The sequence below is a fragment of the Rhinatrema bivittatum genome, chromosome 3 (genome assembly GCF_901001135.1).
Source record: "Rhinatrema bivittatum chromosome 3, aRhiBiv1.1, whole genome shotgun sequence".
In the NCBI taxonomy this organism is placed as follows: Eukaryota; Metazoa; Chordata; class Amphibia; order Gymnophiona; family Rhinatrematidae; genus Rhinatrema; species Rhinatrema bivittatum.
Genome location: NC_042617.1, coordinates 346833296 through 346851502, shown reverse-complemented (window position 1 = coordinate 346851502; position 18207 = coordinate 346833296). Strand labels below are relative to the sequence as shown.

At 47.4% G+C, this 18207-nt stretch overlaps 1 protein-coding gene across 1 annotated transcript; it reads left to right on the top strand.

Annotated features, from left to right (window-relative positions):
* Positions 1–298: 298 nt before the first annotated feature.
* LOC115088594 lies at positions 299–11193 on the top strand. The gene is made up of 3 exons (XM_029596851.1): positions 299–1445; positions 4967–5386; positions 11027–11193. The coding sequence occupies exons 1-3, from the start codon at positions 299–301 to the stop codon at positions 11191–11193; spliced, it is 1734 nt and encodes a 577-aa protein (XP_029452711.1).
* The last annotated feature ends 7014 nt before the right edge of the window (positions 11194–18207 follow it).

Genomic DNA, 18207 nt, shown 5'->3' with positions numbered 1-18207 from the left:
TCCCTCCCCAGGGTTTTTCCCCTGCTACCCAGCAAATTCCTCCCCCTAGGGGTACTCGCCTTCCAGCGCCTTGGCATGCCTAAGAAGGCCAGGGATCGGGGCCGTGCTCCCTCGGCCACCGGCTCCCGCCGGGCAGCTTTGCCTCCCCCCCTTGCCTCTGACCAGGCTGCCTCGCCTCCTCCTCGCCGGCTCCCGCGGGTTGGCGCTCCCTCAGGCGCTCCGGCTGACCCTCCTTTCCCCCGCTCTCGTTTTTCCCCGTCGGCGCCTCCCTCCTCCCCGCCCCCCCCCCCCCGGTTTCATGCAAGCAGATTCCGGCGAAAGCGGCCCTGAGTCGGAGGAAGTCGGCTTGGGCCCCGCTGACCCTCCGCCCTCCTCCCCCGGCGACGAGATGGCGGCAGATGTGGCTGAGGTTTCATTAAATGCCTCAGTTTTTGATTTCAGCTTCCTGCCTGCTGAGGACAGCTCGCCTCCCGCCCGCTCCCTTTGCGCGCCGGCCTTTCGCGCCTCCCCCCCTCCTGCGGCGCTCTTACCTCCTGTCCCCTCGGCAGCCCGTGCTACTCGCCGTTCTAAGTTTAGTGCGGCGCAGCCCAGCGGTAACCCCCGCGCGCGCCCAGTCGGACCTCCCCTCCCGGGTTTGCGTGGAGCTGGTGGAAGGAGAGGCCGTGCCGGCAGGCTTGCCCATTGCGTGCCCCGGTCTCGCCTGCCTGTCCCCGGTGCTTCCGGGCCACGTGGGCCTGGTGATGTTCCCGGCCCGACCCCTCATCCAGCGAGCGGGGCACCTCCCGATGGAAGCCGGGTGAGTAAGCACAGCTCACAGGACACAGCAGGATACATTAGGAAAGGGGAGAAGTTTAGTGTGGGTAGCTCAGTGCCTACTGTTATTCCCCGGCGCTGGGGATCCAGCTCCCGGGGCCGCATCCGGGATTCCATTGTGCGGGGTAAGGGGTTGTTGAGAGCCCCACGGCGTGGTGACGGAGACCAGCCTACGGCACCTCCCAGTGCTTCCCTTAGTGAGCACGTGCTCCCCCATCAGTTTGCAGGGAACGCACTAGAGCAGGAGGGATTCGGGGGATGGACGGCATGGAGCGAGCGCTCGGCCGGGCTGGGGGATAGGGCGGTTGACCCTTTATTTGGGGTCCTGGCCGGCAGGCAGGAGGGTCAGGCAAGGGGTAGAGCACGCAGGGTGGCAGCAGGGCCTGATCCGCGGGTGAAGGGTTCCCATGGGATAGTGGGGGTGGGTAACCGGGGAGGGACGGAGGTGTGTTTTCTTCCAGATCCCGATGACGACGAGTTACCAGGGACTTCCAGCCATGAAGCTTGGAGGGAGAGAGAGTTTCCTGGTGCATTATCTAGGCCGGTGCATAGTGGGGCATTGTCTAGTGGATCAGACGGCAGCAGGAGGAAATTGGCGAAGGAGCAACGGAGCAGGGTGGATGCTGGCGCAGGTGAGAAAGTGCAGGCGCATAGGAGGGGACAGGGAACATCCAAACGTAAGAGGTCTAGCTCTCCTTCCAGTTCATCTTCTAGCGATTCTGAGTCATCTGAGTTTTCTTCAGATTCAGGTCCCAAGTATAGGAAAGTGTTAGAGGAAGGACCCTTGCATGGGGTTGGGCAGACGGCTAGCGCTACGTTGGCTGAATTATGGGAAGGGGTCCCGAGGAAGTTACGCAGGAAAATTAGGAAGAGACGATACGTGAACATCTTTAGATTGTTAGAAGGGAGGAGGAGGGTGAAGAGGAGCAAGAAGAAAGATAAGAAGAAGCATTCTAAGTCAAAGGGTGTTAAGGTGGCTAAGAATATTGTGAACTGGGTACGAGGATTTTTGAGGCTTGCCAGTGTAGTTGGGCATTATGACGCTTCCCAGTATGGAGCTTTACTATCATATGCTGATAGTATCCTCGGAGCGTTCAGAGATTATGAAGGTTGGGCATGGCTCAACTACGATGAAAAATTTAGAGATAAGATGGCAGGTAACAAAGGGATGTCCTGGGCTGCTCAAGACATCAATTTGTGGTTAACTCAAATGACATACAAAGGGACTAGTGGGAGCAAGGCTACGAGCGTTGGAAGTGGAGGTGCGAGTTTTGGTGGTGGAGCAGGGTCCAGTAGCGGGATAGGGCAGTCCTTTCATGCGGGAAGTCAAGCCCTTCGCAGCTTGCAAGGCGGAAAGGCAAAAGTGGGTGGAAGCGATACCTGTTGGCGATTTAACAGGGCAGTTTGCTTGTTCCCAGATTGCAAATTTAAACATACGTGTTCGAATTGCGGAGGCGGGCACTCAGCCCTTAAATGCGGTCAAGCGGGTAGTGGAATACCAGGGAAGGGAGGGAAAGTTTAATACATTGTTTAGGGTGGCGGACTCTCCAGTGTCGGTGCAAGCGATGACCCCTTGGTTGGAAAGATATCCGAATAAGCAGGCTGCCCAGTTTTTAGGGGAAGGGTTTCGGGAGGGTTTCGTGATTCCTTATGTAGGTCCCGGGTTTGGGGGTACGGGCAGGAACGCGCAGTCGGCTAGTACCCACGCGCATTTGGTAAAAGAAAAGATAGAGGCAGAAATACGTTTGGGTAGGGTGGAAGGACCTTTTATTGATCCACCGTTTGTTAAAATGCACTTGTCTCCGGTGGCAGTCATCCCAAAAAAGGAACAAGGAAAGTTTCGTTTTATATTGAATTTATCGCATCCTTCGGGTAGTTCGGTGAATGATTATATCCCACGGAATTATTGTTCAGTTAGTTATGCTTCATTTGATACAGCCGTCAGCTTGGTCCTAGCTGCTGGGAGAGGTGCGTTGCTCGCAAAGGCAGACATTGAAGCAGCGTTTCGTCTATTGCCCATTCATCCAGCCTGTTTTCCTTTACTGGGTTTCCGATTTGAAGGGCGGTATTATGTGGATAAATGCCTGCCGATGGGATGCTCTGTGTCTTGCGCGTTTTTCGAAGCATTTAGCACTTTCCTGCATTGGGCTGCGGAACAATACACGGGCGGGGGGGGTATTTTGCATTATCTGGATGATTTTTTATTTGTTGGGGAGGAGGGGACGGATAGATGTCAGGGGCTTTTGCACGGTTTCCTACAGGTAGCACGTCAGTTTGGAGTGCCGATCGCAGCTCAAAAGACAGAGGGCCCGGTTTCCCGTTTAGTGTTTTTAGGGATAGAACTAGATTCCATCACCTTGGAAGCGCGTTTACCCGCGGATAAGTTGGACACGTTGAAAAGGTTAGTAGGGTCTACCAAGCAGTTAAAGAAAGTGACTTTACGTCAGATGCAGTCCCTGATTGGTGTGTTGAATTTTGCTTGTAGGGTGATTCCCATGGGTAGGGCTTTTATTCGACGGTTGTCCAGTGCAACGAGGGGCATTAGAAGTGGACATCATTTCATTAGAGTGACGTCTAGAATAAAGGAAGAATTGGGAGTGTGGGAGGCTTTTTTGGCTTCGTTTAATGGAGTTTGCATTATGCAACAGGATGAGGTTTCCAATGCGGAGTTGGAGTTGTATACCGACGCAGCGGGAGGGATTGGATTTGGTGCCTATTTTCGGGGGCAGTGGTGTGCTGAGCAATGGCCTGAGGACTGGAAGGAGCGAGGATTGACAAAAAATATTACTTTTTTAGAATTATTTCCGATTGTGGTGGCGTTATATTTATGGGGGGGGCAATTGGAGAACAAACGAGTGTTGTTTTGGTGTGATAATTTGGGTGTAGTACAGGTAATTAATCGTCAGTCAGCAAAATGTCCTAGGGTATCTGAATTATTACGGGAATTGGTATTTCGCTGCTTACAGTTGAACCTGACCATCCGTGCGCGACATGTGCCTGGGGAACTAAATGTGATAGCCGATGCTCTCTCTCGTTCCAAGTGGCAGGAATTCCGAAGAGTGGCGCCCGGAGCGAAGGACGTGGGAGAGACGTTGCCAGATCAGCTATGGCGGTTGGGTTGCAGGCTTGGACGCTGATTCGGAAGTCACTGGCGCAGTCCACTTGGAGGGCATATGTGAGAGGATATGGCGTGGTAGGAAGCTATTTAAGAGGAGAAGGATGGCGCAGGGGCAAGGTACCGGAAGATCAACTGGTTCAATTTATTTTGTGGGCCAAGTCTAGTGGTTATTCGCTGGCGGCGGTACGGGCTCACTTGACGGGATTTTCCTTTTTTCAGAAGTTATATGGATGGGGAAATCCGGGAAATAGTTTTTTGATTAAAAGAATTCTAAGGGGCTGGAAACGGGAGCAAGGCGCTATGCCCGACATGCGTCTTCCCATAAGGTACAGAGATCTCAAGATGATAGTGGAATGTTTGCCAGAAGTTTGTTGGTCCGAATATGAAGTGCTGTTGTTTAAGACGGCGTTCATACTAGCATTTTTTGGAGCTATGCGGGTAGGAGAGTTGGTAGCATCTTCCAAATTCAATGCCGGGGATAGGGGTTTGAAGGTCCAAAATGTATGGGTCGGGGACGGGATAGTTACCATGTGTATTCATAGGTCCAAGGTAGATCCATATGGTAGGGGTCAATTAATTCGATTAATTCCGGCAGAAGACGGGTGCGTGTGTCCAGTGGAGTATGTCATGAGGTTTATGGCAGTGAGACCCGCGGTGGATGGGCTATTCTTGATTCATAGGGATGGATGGCCGGTGACGGTATATCAGTTCGTGCGAGTTTTGAAGAAAGCTTTGAGTTGTTTAGGTTGGGAGGGACGACATTTCACGTCACACTCGTTTCGGATAGGGGCAGCGACTTCGGCAGCAGAAGGAGGACTGCCGGATAGAGCAATACAATCGATAGGGAGATGGAAATCCAAGGCTTTTCAGTCTTACGTTCGGCAGGAGAAATAAGGGTGGAAGCTTGCAGGTCAAAAAAAAAAAAAAAAAAAAAAAAATAGTAGGGCTTTCTATCTTTGCCAAGGGGGGGTCGATTCGGATTAAGGAGGCAAATGAATTGTTGTGAAGGAATTCACTCTGATGTGTTCTTTTCAGAAAGAAAGTCAGTGCGGGGGCAACAAGAATGTGTCTGGGTCGTGGGCCATTCTTTTATCCATTGGGCTGCGAATAGAGCGCAACACAGACCGTATGGGCTGAACTTGGAGTTGGATGAGAGGAGTTGGAAGATCGTATGGCTCAGTCATCGAGGGATGAAATGGGACAACTTGCTATCCATGGTGGAACAAAGTGCATCACAACTGGAGCTTCCAAAAATTGTGCTTATTCATTTGGGGGGAAACGACGTGGGCGCGGGATCTTGCAAGGACTTGATCGTTAAGATTAAGAAGGATTTCGGGACTTTGATGAATGCCATGCCCGATACACATTGGGGGTGGTCGGACATCATTGTTCGTTTTAAATTCCTGCAGTCTCACTTATGGTGTAGGGGGGTTAAAAAGTTAAATACACAGGTTGGTAAGTAGGTCGTTAGGCAAGGGGGTTTTTGGGTGAGACACGAGTGGGCTTGGGAGGTGATCCCAGGGTATTTTCGTTCAGATGGGGTACATCTCTCGGATATAGGTATCGATTTGTTTAATACTACGATACAGGAGGGTTTCACACAGGTAATTGGTAATATGAGGACCGCAGTGGGGGGGAAACAATGACAACTAACGTCGTCATTGTTTATGGCGGTAAACCCGAGCCTCAAATGTTGTTTATTGCATTGTGTTGTTAAGTTTACAAGGGGGGGGGGAATCTTGTGCAGTGCGGGGGGGCTGCTGCACGAGATTGCCAAAGAGCAAGAGGGGGGCCGATGCTCGGAGGCTTTACAAGGGGATGCTCTACCACTGGAAACGGTGGGGGGCGCTGTTGGACTGTTTACTTGGGGATGCTCTACCACTGGAAACGGTGGGGGGCGCTGTTGGACTGTTATCAGAATGGGGGGGAAAAAGGGGGGATTGTTATATGATGTTATAAGTACTAGGCGAGGCTCGGGTTAATATAAAATAAACTGCGGCCTTTATTACTCCAAAGAAAGTGTGGTGTGATTTGTGGGAAAACGTGAAGACAAAAGGGGGTCAAGAGGGAAGGGGGGGGGGAAAGGAATGAGCGAATCTTGTATCTAGCAGTTAGTTCAAGCAGGGCGAGCCTGTCTGGCCCTGCGGACATAACTGTAGTCAAGTGAGAGAAAGGAAGGGCGGGACATTAGGCAAAGGGGAAGGAAGAGCGGGGGGAGGGGGGGGAGAGAGAGCGAGGGGGAATGTAGCCAATGGGAGGAATAGAATTCAAATAGGAGAGCAGGATTGGCGGATAAGGAGAGAAAAGAAAAGGTGGGGGAAATAACTGCCAGTCGGTGAGGAATGACCGAGGCAGTAGGTTGAGGCTTGCCCACCCTCCCACCCGGTACTGTTGGAAATGTGTTTTCGGGGGCAACGTTGTATTCGTCGCAGTGGCGGTAAACCCGAGCCTCAAATGTTGTTTATTGCATTGTGTTGTTAAGTTTACAAGGGGGGGGGGAATCTTGTGCAGTGCGGGGGGGCTGCTGCACGAGATTGCCAAAGAGCAAGAGGGGGGCCGATGCTCGGAGGCTTTACAAGGGGATGCTCTACCACTGGAAACGGTGGGGGGCGCTGTTGGACTGTTTACTTGGGGATGCTCTACCACTGGAAACGGTGGGGGGCGCTGTTGGACTGTTATCAGAATGGGGGGGAAAAAAGGGGGGATTGTTATATGATGTTATAAGTACTAGGCGAGGCTCGGGTTAATATAAAATAAACTGCGGCCTTTATTACTCCAAAGAAAGTGTGGTGTGATTTGTGGGAAAACGTGAAGACAAAAGGGGGTCAAGAGGGAAGGGGGGGGGGAAAGGAATGAGCGAATCTTGTATCTAGCAGTTAATAATGCACTGTAAAAAGAAGCACTGAAGGACAATAAAAGATATTTTAATAAAATAAAAGATAACAAAGTTGTCAAGAACTATGTATAGCCAGGGAAAATATACAGGAATATAAAATCCATTTGATTAAGTAACATTAATAAATAAATACAAACATGAAGGAAGGAGGATGTTTATGAAAGGAGAAGGGGGTAAAGAAATTCTTTCAATTGCAAAACATATAAAAGCAAGTTTGCTTACCATAAATGGTGTTTCCATAGATAGCAGGTTGAATTAGCCATGCTGTATGTATGGGCGATATCATCCAATGGCACAAGACAGAGCCATCACTCCAAGCTAGCAGAGATGTTGCTCCACTGAGCGGTTCCCACACGAATGCTTGCTGCAAGATCTCCTCAATTTGATTCAAAGCATAAAGAAGGACTTCCTGTGAAGAAGGCTATCCAAGAGGGTGGGTTTGTACGGTTAATTCATCCTGCTATCTAAGGAAAACACCATTTATAGTAAGAAAACTTGCTTTTTTTTTCCATCAATAAGAAAGCTGAATTAGCCATGCTGAATGGGAAGTCCCAAGCTGAGGATTGCTGTGGAACCTTGTGTCCATGTTGTTTTTCATTATTTTTTCTTTTTTTGCAACTGGACTCCTATGTGGACAGCCATTTATTGTATGCCATCTGATTTAAGACCGCTAGGTCAACGCAACTGTCCAAAGCCTTCAACTGGTCGAGGCAATAGTGGGGCATTACAGTATGAATCAATGACCATGTTGTCGCTTTCCAGATGTCTTCAATTGGAACATTGTGAAGGTGTGCTGCAGAGGGTTCAGTTGCCCACACCTGATGAGCTTTTATTGAGATTGGTAATTGTAGTGCATTATAAGCAGAGCAGTCCTGTATACGGTAGGTAATGCAATTGGGCAAAGCTCTCTTCACCACATCCACTCCTAGATTACTTGGATTATAGGAAACAAAGTGCTAGGATGATTATTTATGGCTTTGAGTTCTGCGTTTGCAATAAGTCAAGGACCGTTTGCACTCCAAGGTGTGTAGAGCTTTTTCCCATTCATGTTTGTGGGGCTTAGGTAAAAAGGAAGTGTGATAGATTGGCTGAGGTGAAACGCAGACACTACTTTTAGTGGAAATTTTGAGTGTGTCCAAAGTACAACTTTATCATGAAAAAATTGAAAATTCAGAGGAAAATGAACCAAGGCCGGAAATTCACTTGCTCTCCTGACAGAAGTTATCACCACCAAAAATAGAACTTTCATGTAAGAAACTTTAGTGATGCTGATTCCAAGAGCTCGAAAGGGTCTTTCATTAGTGCTGTTAAAACAACATTAATGTTCCATGACACTGGAGGTTTTTGTATTGGAGGGTGAATTTGAAGAAGGTCCCTCATGAAAGAGGAGATGAAAGGGTGCATTGAGGTTGCTGCTCCATTCTCTTGACTGTAATAGGTTGCAATAGCAATTAAGTGTACTTGAACTGATGAAGTCGCTAGTACCGACTGGGACAGATGGTGCAAATATGATAGCAATTGTTGTGGTGCCACAAGTGAAAGGGTTGATAGAATTAGTGATACACCATGACAAGTAATGTTGTGATTTAAAAGAATATTTGATTCTAGTAGATGGTTTCCTTGCAGAAATGAGAATCGATTCTGGTAAGTTCCATTGAGCTAGGACTGTGCATTCCACATCCATGCCATGAAGTACAAGGATATATGATGCCTGTGGAGTAGTGACCCTTCCTCTTCTGTCAAGAGATTTGGATTGTTGCTTAGGGTCCTTGGGGGTCTGTGTTAAAACTGTACGAGATATGCATACCATGGTTGTCTCAGCCATGCAGGAGCTAATACAATCATTCTTGTTTTGTCCTGGATGCATTTTTGCACTGTCCTGGAGATTAGTGGGAATGGGAGAAAAGTATAAACCTGCCCCTCCGGCCACGATAGTAGAAAGGTATCCTGAGACTCTCTGTTGGCTCTAGGATGAAGGGAGCAAAACCTTTCTACCTTTCTGTTTTGTTCTGTTGCAAAGAAGTCTATCCAAGGTTGGCCCCAATGGTGAAAGATGTCATCGGCTACTCGCTGATTGAGGGACCATAAGTGTGGGAGAAAATTCTGCTGAGTCTTTCAGCTTTTGTATTTGCTATTCCCAGTAAGTATGTGGCCTAAAAGGAGATTGAGTGGTTGTCTTCCCAGACCCAGATGTGTATGGCCTCTCTGCAAAGGATCCATGAGCCAGATGTCCTCTGCTTGTTTATATAGATCATAGCTACCTGATTGTTCATATATATCATGATGTATTTGTCCTGTAATATGTGACAGAATGTGATTAGGGCATTCTGTTTTGCTCTCAGCTCCAAAAGATTGATCTGGTAGGATTTTTCTTTGAATGAACAAAGACCTTGCTTCTTGTACTGGAATACATGAGCACCCAATCCCTGAACTGAAGCATCCAACATGAGGATTAGCTGATGGGGGATTAGATGGAGAGGGGTACCCAGGTCCAAAATGTTTGGTGTTAGCCATCAGGCAATTTCCCTCTTCATTGACACTGTTCTGAAAATTTTGGTGGACAGGGGCTATAGATATTGTGACCACTGATTTTTGAGTCTCCACTTTAATCATCACATATGAAGTTGAGTTCAGGGGACTACATGAATAGCTACTGCCATATGGCCCAGTAACACCAATATATGACGTACTGTCAAGGAAGATTGTTGGTGGAGCTGAGATGCTAGGTGTAATACCTGAGCCCTGTTGCTGGGGAGAAAAGAATTGTATTTATTCTTACTCTTATGAATTGCAGAATCTGTGTTGGTTTGAGCACCGATTTTTCATAGTTTATCAGGAAGCTCTAGGCACTGAATGGTGTATTTGATATTGGAACGAAGAGCACCTTCCTCTTGGGAAACAATGAGCCAGTCATCTAAGAAGGGAAATATTCTTATGCCCACTCGACTGAGATGAGATACAGCCACCGCTAGACATTTTGTGAATACTCTAGGGTTAGACGAGAGTCCAAATGGGAATACTTTGTATAGGTAGAGATTGGCTCCTATCTTCAAACAAAGGAATTGCCAACAAGAATAAATTATTGGGATGTGAGTATAGGCATCATTGAGATAGAGGAAACACATCCAGTTATTGAAGCTGGATGAAAGGCAGTATTGTGCTGACAGATGTCATTTTGAATGTCTTCCACCATAGATATTTGTTGAGCATACTGAGGTCCAAGGTTGGACGGAGGCCCCCAACTTTTTTGGGGATGAGAAAATACTGGGAATTTGGTATTAACTGAATGGCATTCTGAGCCAGCAGCTTCTGGGCCTCCTGCATGCGAAGAGGCAGGTGAGAGGGGTCTGGTGGAGGACCAACTAGATGGGGGATGTTTGATGAAGTATAATCTTCAGTCCCCATTTGCTATTTGAGACTATGCTGTGAAGAAATAATGGATTCTGCCCCCGACCTGAATGGGCGAGTGTGTCTGCTGGGTGATAAATAACTTTGCTGCTGTTTCTGTGGTCTCCAGTCTCTCTGACATCCTCGCGACTGTGCAGCCTGAGTCTTTTGGTCGGGCTACTGGCATGATGGTGGGCGATATAGTAGCAATTTTCTGTACAGCTTCTATGGGTAGAAGGGACATTTGTAGGTGCTCCCTGGTGCTCGGTTGAGGTGGTGAAGAACTGTACTGCTACGTTCTGCTCCTTGATTTGGGAGACTGTTTCTTTTAGCTTATCCCTGAACAGATTATCACCCATGACCCAAGGAGATCTACTAGATTTTCATGAACCTCCTCCTTTATACCGCTAGCTCTCAGCCAAGCCATTCGGCTTACAGCAATTGATGATGTTGAAGTATGGGCTGTGGTACTGAAGGCCTCATAGATGGATCAGAGGAGGAATTGAAGGCTCTCCTCTATATCATAGAGCAGCTGAGGCATTATCTCTTCTGTGTCAAATCATATGTAAGGCTTCAATTTCTGCACACACTCGTACAACAGCACCATATAGAACTGATGTTGTTCAGTTCTGGAGGTGAACATCGAGCCCTGAAAAATCTCGCAGATTAAGTCTTCCTGGAGCTTGTGAGCTTTGTCAGGTTGTGCGTTTGAGCGGAGCCTAGATTTCTTCACTTTTTTCATTGCTGACTCCACTACAACTGAGGCATGAGGTAACTGGCAACTGTGGTAATTTTCTTGTGGCTTTTTGCAGCTTGTGAAACTATTAAGGTTTGCTGTGGTATTAGGCATTTTGATGTTACTGAAGCTTTGTGCTGTGGCGATCCATACCCAGAGGACTGCATTGTCTCTTTCAAATGCTGTTCTGTACTGGATCCTGCCTGTGTTGGTGCTTTGTGCGTGGCAGACTTCGATGGCTAATGCGCTATGTGTTTGGGTGCACTGTGCCCCATTTGTTTTTATGAGTCATGTGGTGCTCGGTTCAGTGCATCTTGCTCTGCATGTTTTAGTGCACTGTGCTTCAGCTCTGTTGTACTTGATGGCTCACGGTGTCCCATGAGCCAACGCACTCACCACGGTATTCCCAGACCCTAGGGAAGTCTGGCCACCATGCGGGAGCTCCGAACAAAGCCCTCCTCCTGCTCGCGTGGCTACCGTTGCAATCTCTCCAGCCCCAATGTGTCACTGACCTAAGCACGCGTGCACCATTCTGCCCTTCTTAAAGGGCCCAGTGGTGGGAAACAGGTCCTGATGCCCTCATCTCTTTGGGACTACTTAAGGCCGGCTCCTGCCTTCAACCCTTGCCTTGGCAATAGGTCAACTCCTTTTGGAGTAGCATTTTGCCTGAGTTCCTGAGTTCCTCAGCTCTTCGGTTAGTTCCTGCCTTCTGGGTCCTGCCCACCTTCGTCTGCTCCCAGCATTCCATCCTTCTTCTGTGGTCTTCACCTTCTTTCTCCTTCCCCTTCAGATTGATCTTGGCTTGACACTGGACTGGACTGCCTGCTTCGACCATTGCCCGAACTCTGACCTCGAGCTTTGCTGCCTGTCCCTGACCTCGGCCTGTGTACCTACTTCACTTAAGCTTCTCTGGACACCTGGCTGTTCCTCTGCTGACCCTTTGGTGTGCTGGCCGCAAAATTCCTGAATACCTGGACTTCCACCACCACAGAGGCCCCACCTAAGACCAGCCAGCCCCGGCACCCTTGGGCTCAACCTAAGGGAAACATGGGCTGGTAGTGGTGAAGCTCTAGCCAGGCCTCTGCTTCCACCAGCTGCACCTACCGATGGTGGGGACCTGTGGGGCTCCTCCCTACAGGTAGCACTAACTCTCCCCAAGTCCAAGGGTCCACCAGCATAACAGATTGCCAAGGCCATGGACACAGCGGAGGCCTCTGCTCTGAAGGTCATTCCAGGCCTGGCCCAGAAAATTCAGGAACAGAAATATTTTCTTGAGACTCTAGTGGCCTCTATAGAGCGTCTCAGTGCCCGCCTACACTCTTCAATTCCCATGGGAGCACTGACCCCTTCTACACCGGCTCCTACCGCTCCCGCAGCCCCTCCATGCTCTGTCATACCACTTCCAGTGCCTCCACACTATTCCAGGGTGCCTCAACTTTGTTGGGGGTTATATAGTTTTGGACTGTGGTCCATTGCAAAGAGCACAAAGGTTTCTAAACTACTAAGACATGCAGACATACCAACCAGGCAGCAGATTCCCTTGAGCCGCCCCTGGACCCGGCAAGCAAGATGAAGCTGCCCAATAGGATTGCATTTGCCTGAGAACTGCTTTCTTCTCATTCTGATCCTTGCTGTGCACTTTCAGTTTTACCAGCTTTTCAGCAGACTCCATCTTAATGCAATCCAATTCTTATCCCCCAGAAAACTGATCACTATCTTAAGACTCCTTGGTTTTATCCCAATTCTTGTGCTATATTTGTAGATGCCCCCGGCACATTCTTTGCACAGCTTCAATTCCCTGGGTACCAAGGAAAGGAGATCATCAGTGTAATGTATTATACTGTCAGTTCTGTTGACCTGCTCAGTTTTCCAGTGTTGGAAGGTACTGAATTTTCAGTGTCTGCATGAGACTGAGCATCCCAGGGGGCCTTATATGTGTGTCAAAATAGGACTTTCCTTCCAACTTAAAGCCTAGCAGATGAAAACTTCGGGAATGAAAGCATATCCAGTTTCAGCTTTGGCCTTTAGAATAGCGGTCCCCAAGCCTGTGCTCCAGGACCACCAGCCGGTCAAGGTTTTAGATAGCCATAATAGGCATAACAAGTTGGAAAGGTTGTTCAGGCATAAATGTGAATGCACGGTGGAACGCTGCTTGCCTTATCAATGGAGCATGAATAAAGCAAGGGAAATAGAACAGGCTCTGTCAGTTTCAAGCAGTTGTTGGCAGAGTAGCACCGATCTGGTCCGAGCTGGGTGCGTGCAGTGGGGGAACTTCCTCACGCCTGACAAGGGAATACTTACTGTGAAGTAGGAAATATCTCTGCGCTCTCCAGTTTATCTGGGAAACAGAGATGGAAAATAATAGGATACTGGGGGGGGGGTCTTTTTTTTTCCAAAAAGATTGATGTGCAGAAACTCCAGTTTCACTGCATTAATCCCTGTTTGAAAATCAGTTTGGGATGTATGTGCATACAATTAGGAAGAAAAAACTCACGACTTTGTGCATGTACTTTTACGTGTATGGTAAGTGCTCTGGGGGAGGCGGGCCGGGGAAAGGATTCACGCACACTGTACTTTCAGCTTTTTCAGAGTACCAGTATATGACATTCATCTCGACACGCCAATCACCACAACCTTAAATCCCTCTCTCCAATCGTGATCACTCCCATTACCCAACTGCTAGGCCTTTCACTATTTACGTTAACACTATTCAATGCACAATCCCTAACTAAGAAATCAGTAATACTAAACGACTATCTCATCGATGTGAAACCGGATATATGCGCAATTACTGAGACATGGCTCAAACCTTCAGACACTGCAATAATTAACCAATTACCCACAGAGACATACAACTTCTTCTCCATCCCACGTCAGGGAAAAAAAAAAGGAGGAGGAATCCTCCTAGCTACAAAAAAGGACCTCAGATTCACTCAACACTCCTCCTACACAGACTCGAAACTCGAATTTGGCTTCTTCTCGTCAGACAAACTCCAAATTTTACTTCTCTACGCTCCTCCAGGCTTACTGGAAACAGACGCCTCTCCTCTGGTCGAATTAACTACTTCCCTTATCAATCTAGATGCCCCAGCTATAATCGTAGGTGACTTCAACCTGCACGTCGACAACTCCATATTATCACCTAACTGCGAAGCCTTACTCACAGCATACTCCGCTTTAGGTTTCACTCAACTAGTTAACGAACCCACACACAAAGCCGGACACACGTTAGACCTTATCTTCGTCAATACAGCAATCAAACTGGTCCAGCACCCCACCTGCACGAAGGTACCATGGTCAGATCACTCCCTCATAACTTCCTCATTTTCAATAAAAGATACCAGTCCATCTCACATACCCTCACATTGCTTCACTTACAGGAAAACATGCACCACAGAAGATCTTAGCAATCACTTATCATCACATCTCACCCAAGTAGACTTCACCAATCCGAATTCAGCGCTTCGATCTTGGAACACCATCACGGAATCGATAGCAAACAAGCTATGCCCTCTAACAACAAAAAAACCTCACCCCAACTCCTCCAAAAGGCAACCATGGTTTACCCTAGAACTAAGATAGCTTAAACTACTGCTAAGACAAAATGAGGCTAAATGGCGCAAAAACCCATGCACCATCACTCTATCTACCTATAAATTAACTCTTCACCAATACAAATCCAATACATTAAGATCCAAGAGGAACTACTACGCATCCAAGATCCACCACCTAATCTTCGACGCTAAAGCCCTCTTTAGCTACGTCTCTAACCTCACTCAAATAAACCCATCAGAAATCGCTCTAAACAAAGCCAAATCTAAAGCGGAAGAACTAGCGCTATTTTTCAACAACAAAATCAGCAAACTTCTAACTCAACTGCCCCCTAACACCGCTTCTACTTCAACACCACATCAGACCACCTTCAAAAATTCCCGCTTAGAAGAACTGGAACTCACTTCTTCCATTGAGATCCAAGGTATACTACGGAAAATGAAACCATCTTCTCACCCTTCGGACCACATCCCCTCGAAATTGCTTCTATCAATTCCTGACTCCATCTCCAAATCCCTGTCAGACATCATAAATTGCTCATTAACGCAAGGATCTTACCCAGATGACCTAAAATTGGCCTCTCTCAAACCTCTACTCAAGAAACCTAATCTAGATCCTAATGACCCAAACAACTACCGTCCGATCGCCAACCTCCCCTTCATAGCCAAGATTATGGAGAAATTGGTGAACACCCGACTCTCAAACTACATTGAAGAAAACAACCTCCTTTTCCCATCACAATACGGTTTCCGCAAAACACTAAGCACGGAGTCCCTCCTCATTTCCTTAACAGATCACCTCATCCTGGGCCTCGATAAAGGTCAAGCCTTCTTACTGATCCTACTGGACCTTTCTTCAGCCTTTGACACCGTTAATCATTCATTACTCATTAACCAGTTAGCCTCCATAGGTATCTCAGGCACAGCTCTATCTTGGTTCATATCATTTCTCAGCAATAGAGGATACAAGGTCAAGATACAGAACAAAGAATCCTCTCAACACCCGTCGTCAGTAGGAGTCCCACAGGGGTCCTCCCTGTCTCCTACTTTATTTAACATTTACCTTATACCGTTATGCCAACTTCTCACCGACCTCAACCTCAAACACTTCCTTTATGCGGACGATATCCAGGTCCTGATACCCATTAAGGATTCCTTCGCAAAAACTCTAGCTTACTGGGATAAATGCCTTCAAAAAATTAAACTCCTCCTCACCAGCCTAAACCTGGTATTAAATTCCGGCAAAACTGAACTCCTGCTCATCGCCTCAGAAAACAGCACCATCACCTCTGCACAACAAGCCACGCCAACAATCACACAAGTGAGAGACCTTGGAGTCTTAATTGATAATCGCCTGAATTTCAAAGCCACTATTAACAAAACCACCAAAGACTGTTTCTACCAACTACAAGTGCTGAAAAGAATTAGACCACTTTTCCATGCCCAAGATTTCAGAACCATCCTACAAGCAATCATTTTTTCAAAATTAGACTATTGTAACACCATCCTACTTGGCCTGCCCGCGTCATACACCAAACCGCTTCAGATGGTGCAAAATGCAGCTGCACAAATTCTAACAAATACCAGGAGAAGGGACCACATAACCCCCATTCTAAAGAGCCTCCATTGGCTACTATACACTTTAGAATAATATACAAGGCCATGCTTACCACATACAAAAACATCAACCAACTGGCCCCCATTGACCTACAGATCCCTCTCCGACTACATAATTCGTCAAGACCGACAAGAGATGCATACAGGGGATCGCTACAGGTACCACCGTCCAAATCCACCAGACACTGCACACTAAGAGACCGGGCTTTCTCTACAGCCATTCCACCGTTATGGAACTCCATCCCGTCAAATCTAAGAACAGAACCATGCATCTCAACTTTCAAAAAAAGACTAAAGACCTGGATATTCACACAAGCTTTCCCGGACGCCAATTGATAGAACACCACCAAGCCACCCCTAATCTCCAACTATACCATGGTTAACTAATCTCCAACATGGTTAACTATTCTCCAACTCGGTTAACTAATCTCCAAATACACCATGGTCATCCTTATCTTCTATCGTTTACCTGTGTGAATTTTAATAACCTTTCCTTTCTCTTCCTTCTCAGCCAAGTTCTTATCACCCTGTTATATGTAACTGCCTTTTCAACACCATTGTTATAGTTATGTTTACTATGCACCCCTGTTTTATGTGAACCAGCACGATGTGACTGCTGTCTCGAATGCCGGTATATAAAAATCTGAAATAAATAAATAAATAAATATAAATAAAATGTGCAGAAACTCCAGTTTCACTGCATTAATCCCTGTTTGAAAATCAGTTTGGGATGTATGTGCATACAATTAGGAAGAAAAAACTCACGACTTTGTGCATGTACTTTTACGTGTATGGTAAGTGCTCTGGGGGAGGCGGGCCGGGGAAAGGAGTCACGCACACTGTACTTTCAGCTTTTTCAGAGTACCAGTATATGTGTTCATCCATATGCCACAAATTTACGCTTGGCCCTCGAGCGAATGCAATGCGGTGTCTATAGTGCAGGGGGTTTCCACACACCCCCACTAATTTTCAACTAAGATTTATGAAAAGCTTGGCTACAGTCTGCAGGCAAAAAATGTACCATTCGGGCTATTTGAAAATGACCCTCTGACTACACGGTTACGTGGTTCTGTTCATGGGTCTGCTCATGGTGGTTCTGTTCATGGAGTGGTCAGGCATAGAGGCAGGCAGCCTCGGCTTCCCGCGGGTCTCCGGCACCCAGGGACCAACACATTCCTCAGCACCCCACCATCCTACTTATAGTATTGCTACAGGTCGCAGACAATCGGGGGGGGGGAGGGAAGAAGCAAGCCAAAGTGACATTTCCACATAGCGCACTCAATTTCACAGCATGGCCCCCTGCCTTTAAACTGGCTAAAAAAAAAAAAAAAAAAATCTCCATAAGAAATTCCTAAGGACCTTCCATATAATTTTAAAAAAGCTGGCCAGTTTCACCTTTCTTGTAAAACTACTATTAAAATTATTTGCTAGCCTCATTCAACTAATTCTATATGGCTATGAGAGTGAAGTCTGGAATCTATATAGGAAGGGACAGAATGTCAATATAAATCCTGCACCTCCAGTTCTGTGCATCCACAGACATTCCCCACAACAATGCAGCTTGGATGTTTCCCCTTATAACTCGCTGTACAAAAAAAAAAAAAGTTAAATTCTGGTGTCACCTCACAGTAATAACAGCATAAACACATTCAGGCTGATACAGTAAAGTTTGTGAGAGAGCGGGCAAGCGCCCGCTCTCCCGGCGCGCGCACAGGCCAGTGTCCTCTGCGCGTGATTCAGTAAACTAAAATATTTAAATTAGGGCCGGCGGTAAAAAGAGGCGCTAGGGACACTAGTGCGTCCCTAGCGCCTCTTTTTGGACAGGAGCGGCAGCTGTCAGCGAGTTTGACAGCCGATGCTCAATTTTGCCGGCGTCTGTTCTCGAGCCCGCTGACAGCCACAGGTTCGGAAACCGGATGCCGGCAAAATTGAGCGTCCAGTTTTCAACCCGCGAGCCACGGGCCGATTTCAAATTTTTTGAAAACTTTCGGGACCTCTGCCTTAATATCGCCATGATATTAAGTCGGAGGGTGCACAGAAAAGTTTTTACTGCTTTTCTGTGCACTTTCCCGGTGCCAGCAGAAATTAG

Coding starts and splice junctions, on each gene's coding strand:
- LOC115088594 (XM_029596851.1), top strand. CDS start 299: ATGCAAGCAGATTCCGGCGAAAGCGGCCCTGAGTCGGAGGAAGTCGGC. Junction 1,446..4,966: donor CAGGGTGGATGCTGGCGCAG/GTGAGAAAGTGC, acceptor TGTTCTTTTCAG/AAAGAAAGTCAGTGCGGGGG. Junction 5,387..11,026: donor AAAGTTAAATACACAGGTTG/GTAAGTAGGTCG, acceptor GGCTTTTTGCAG/CTTGTGAAACTATTAAGGTT.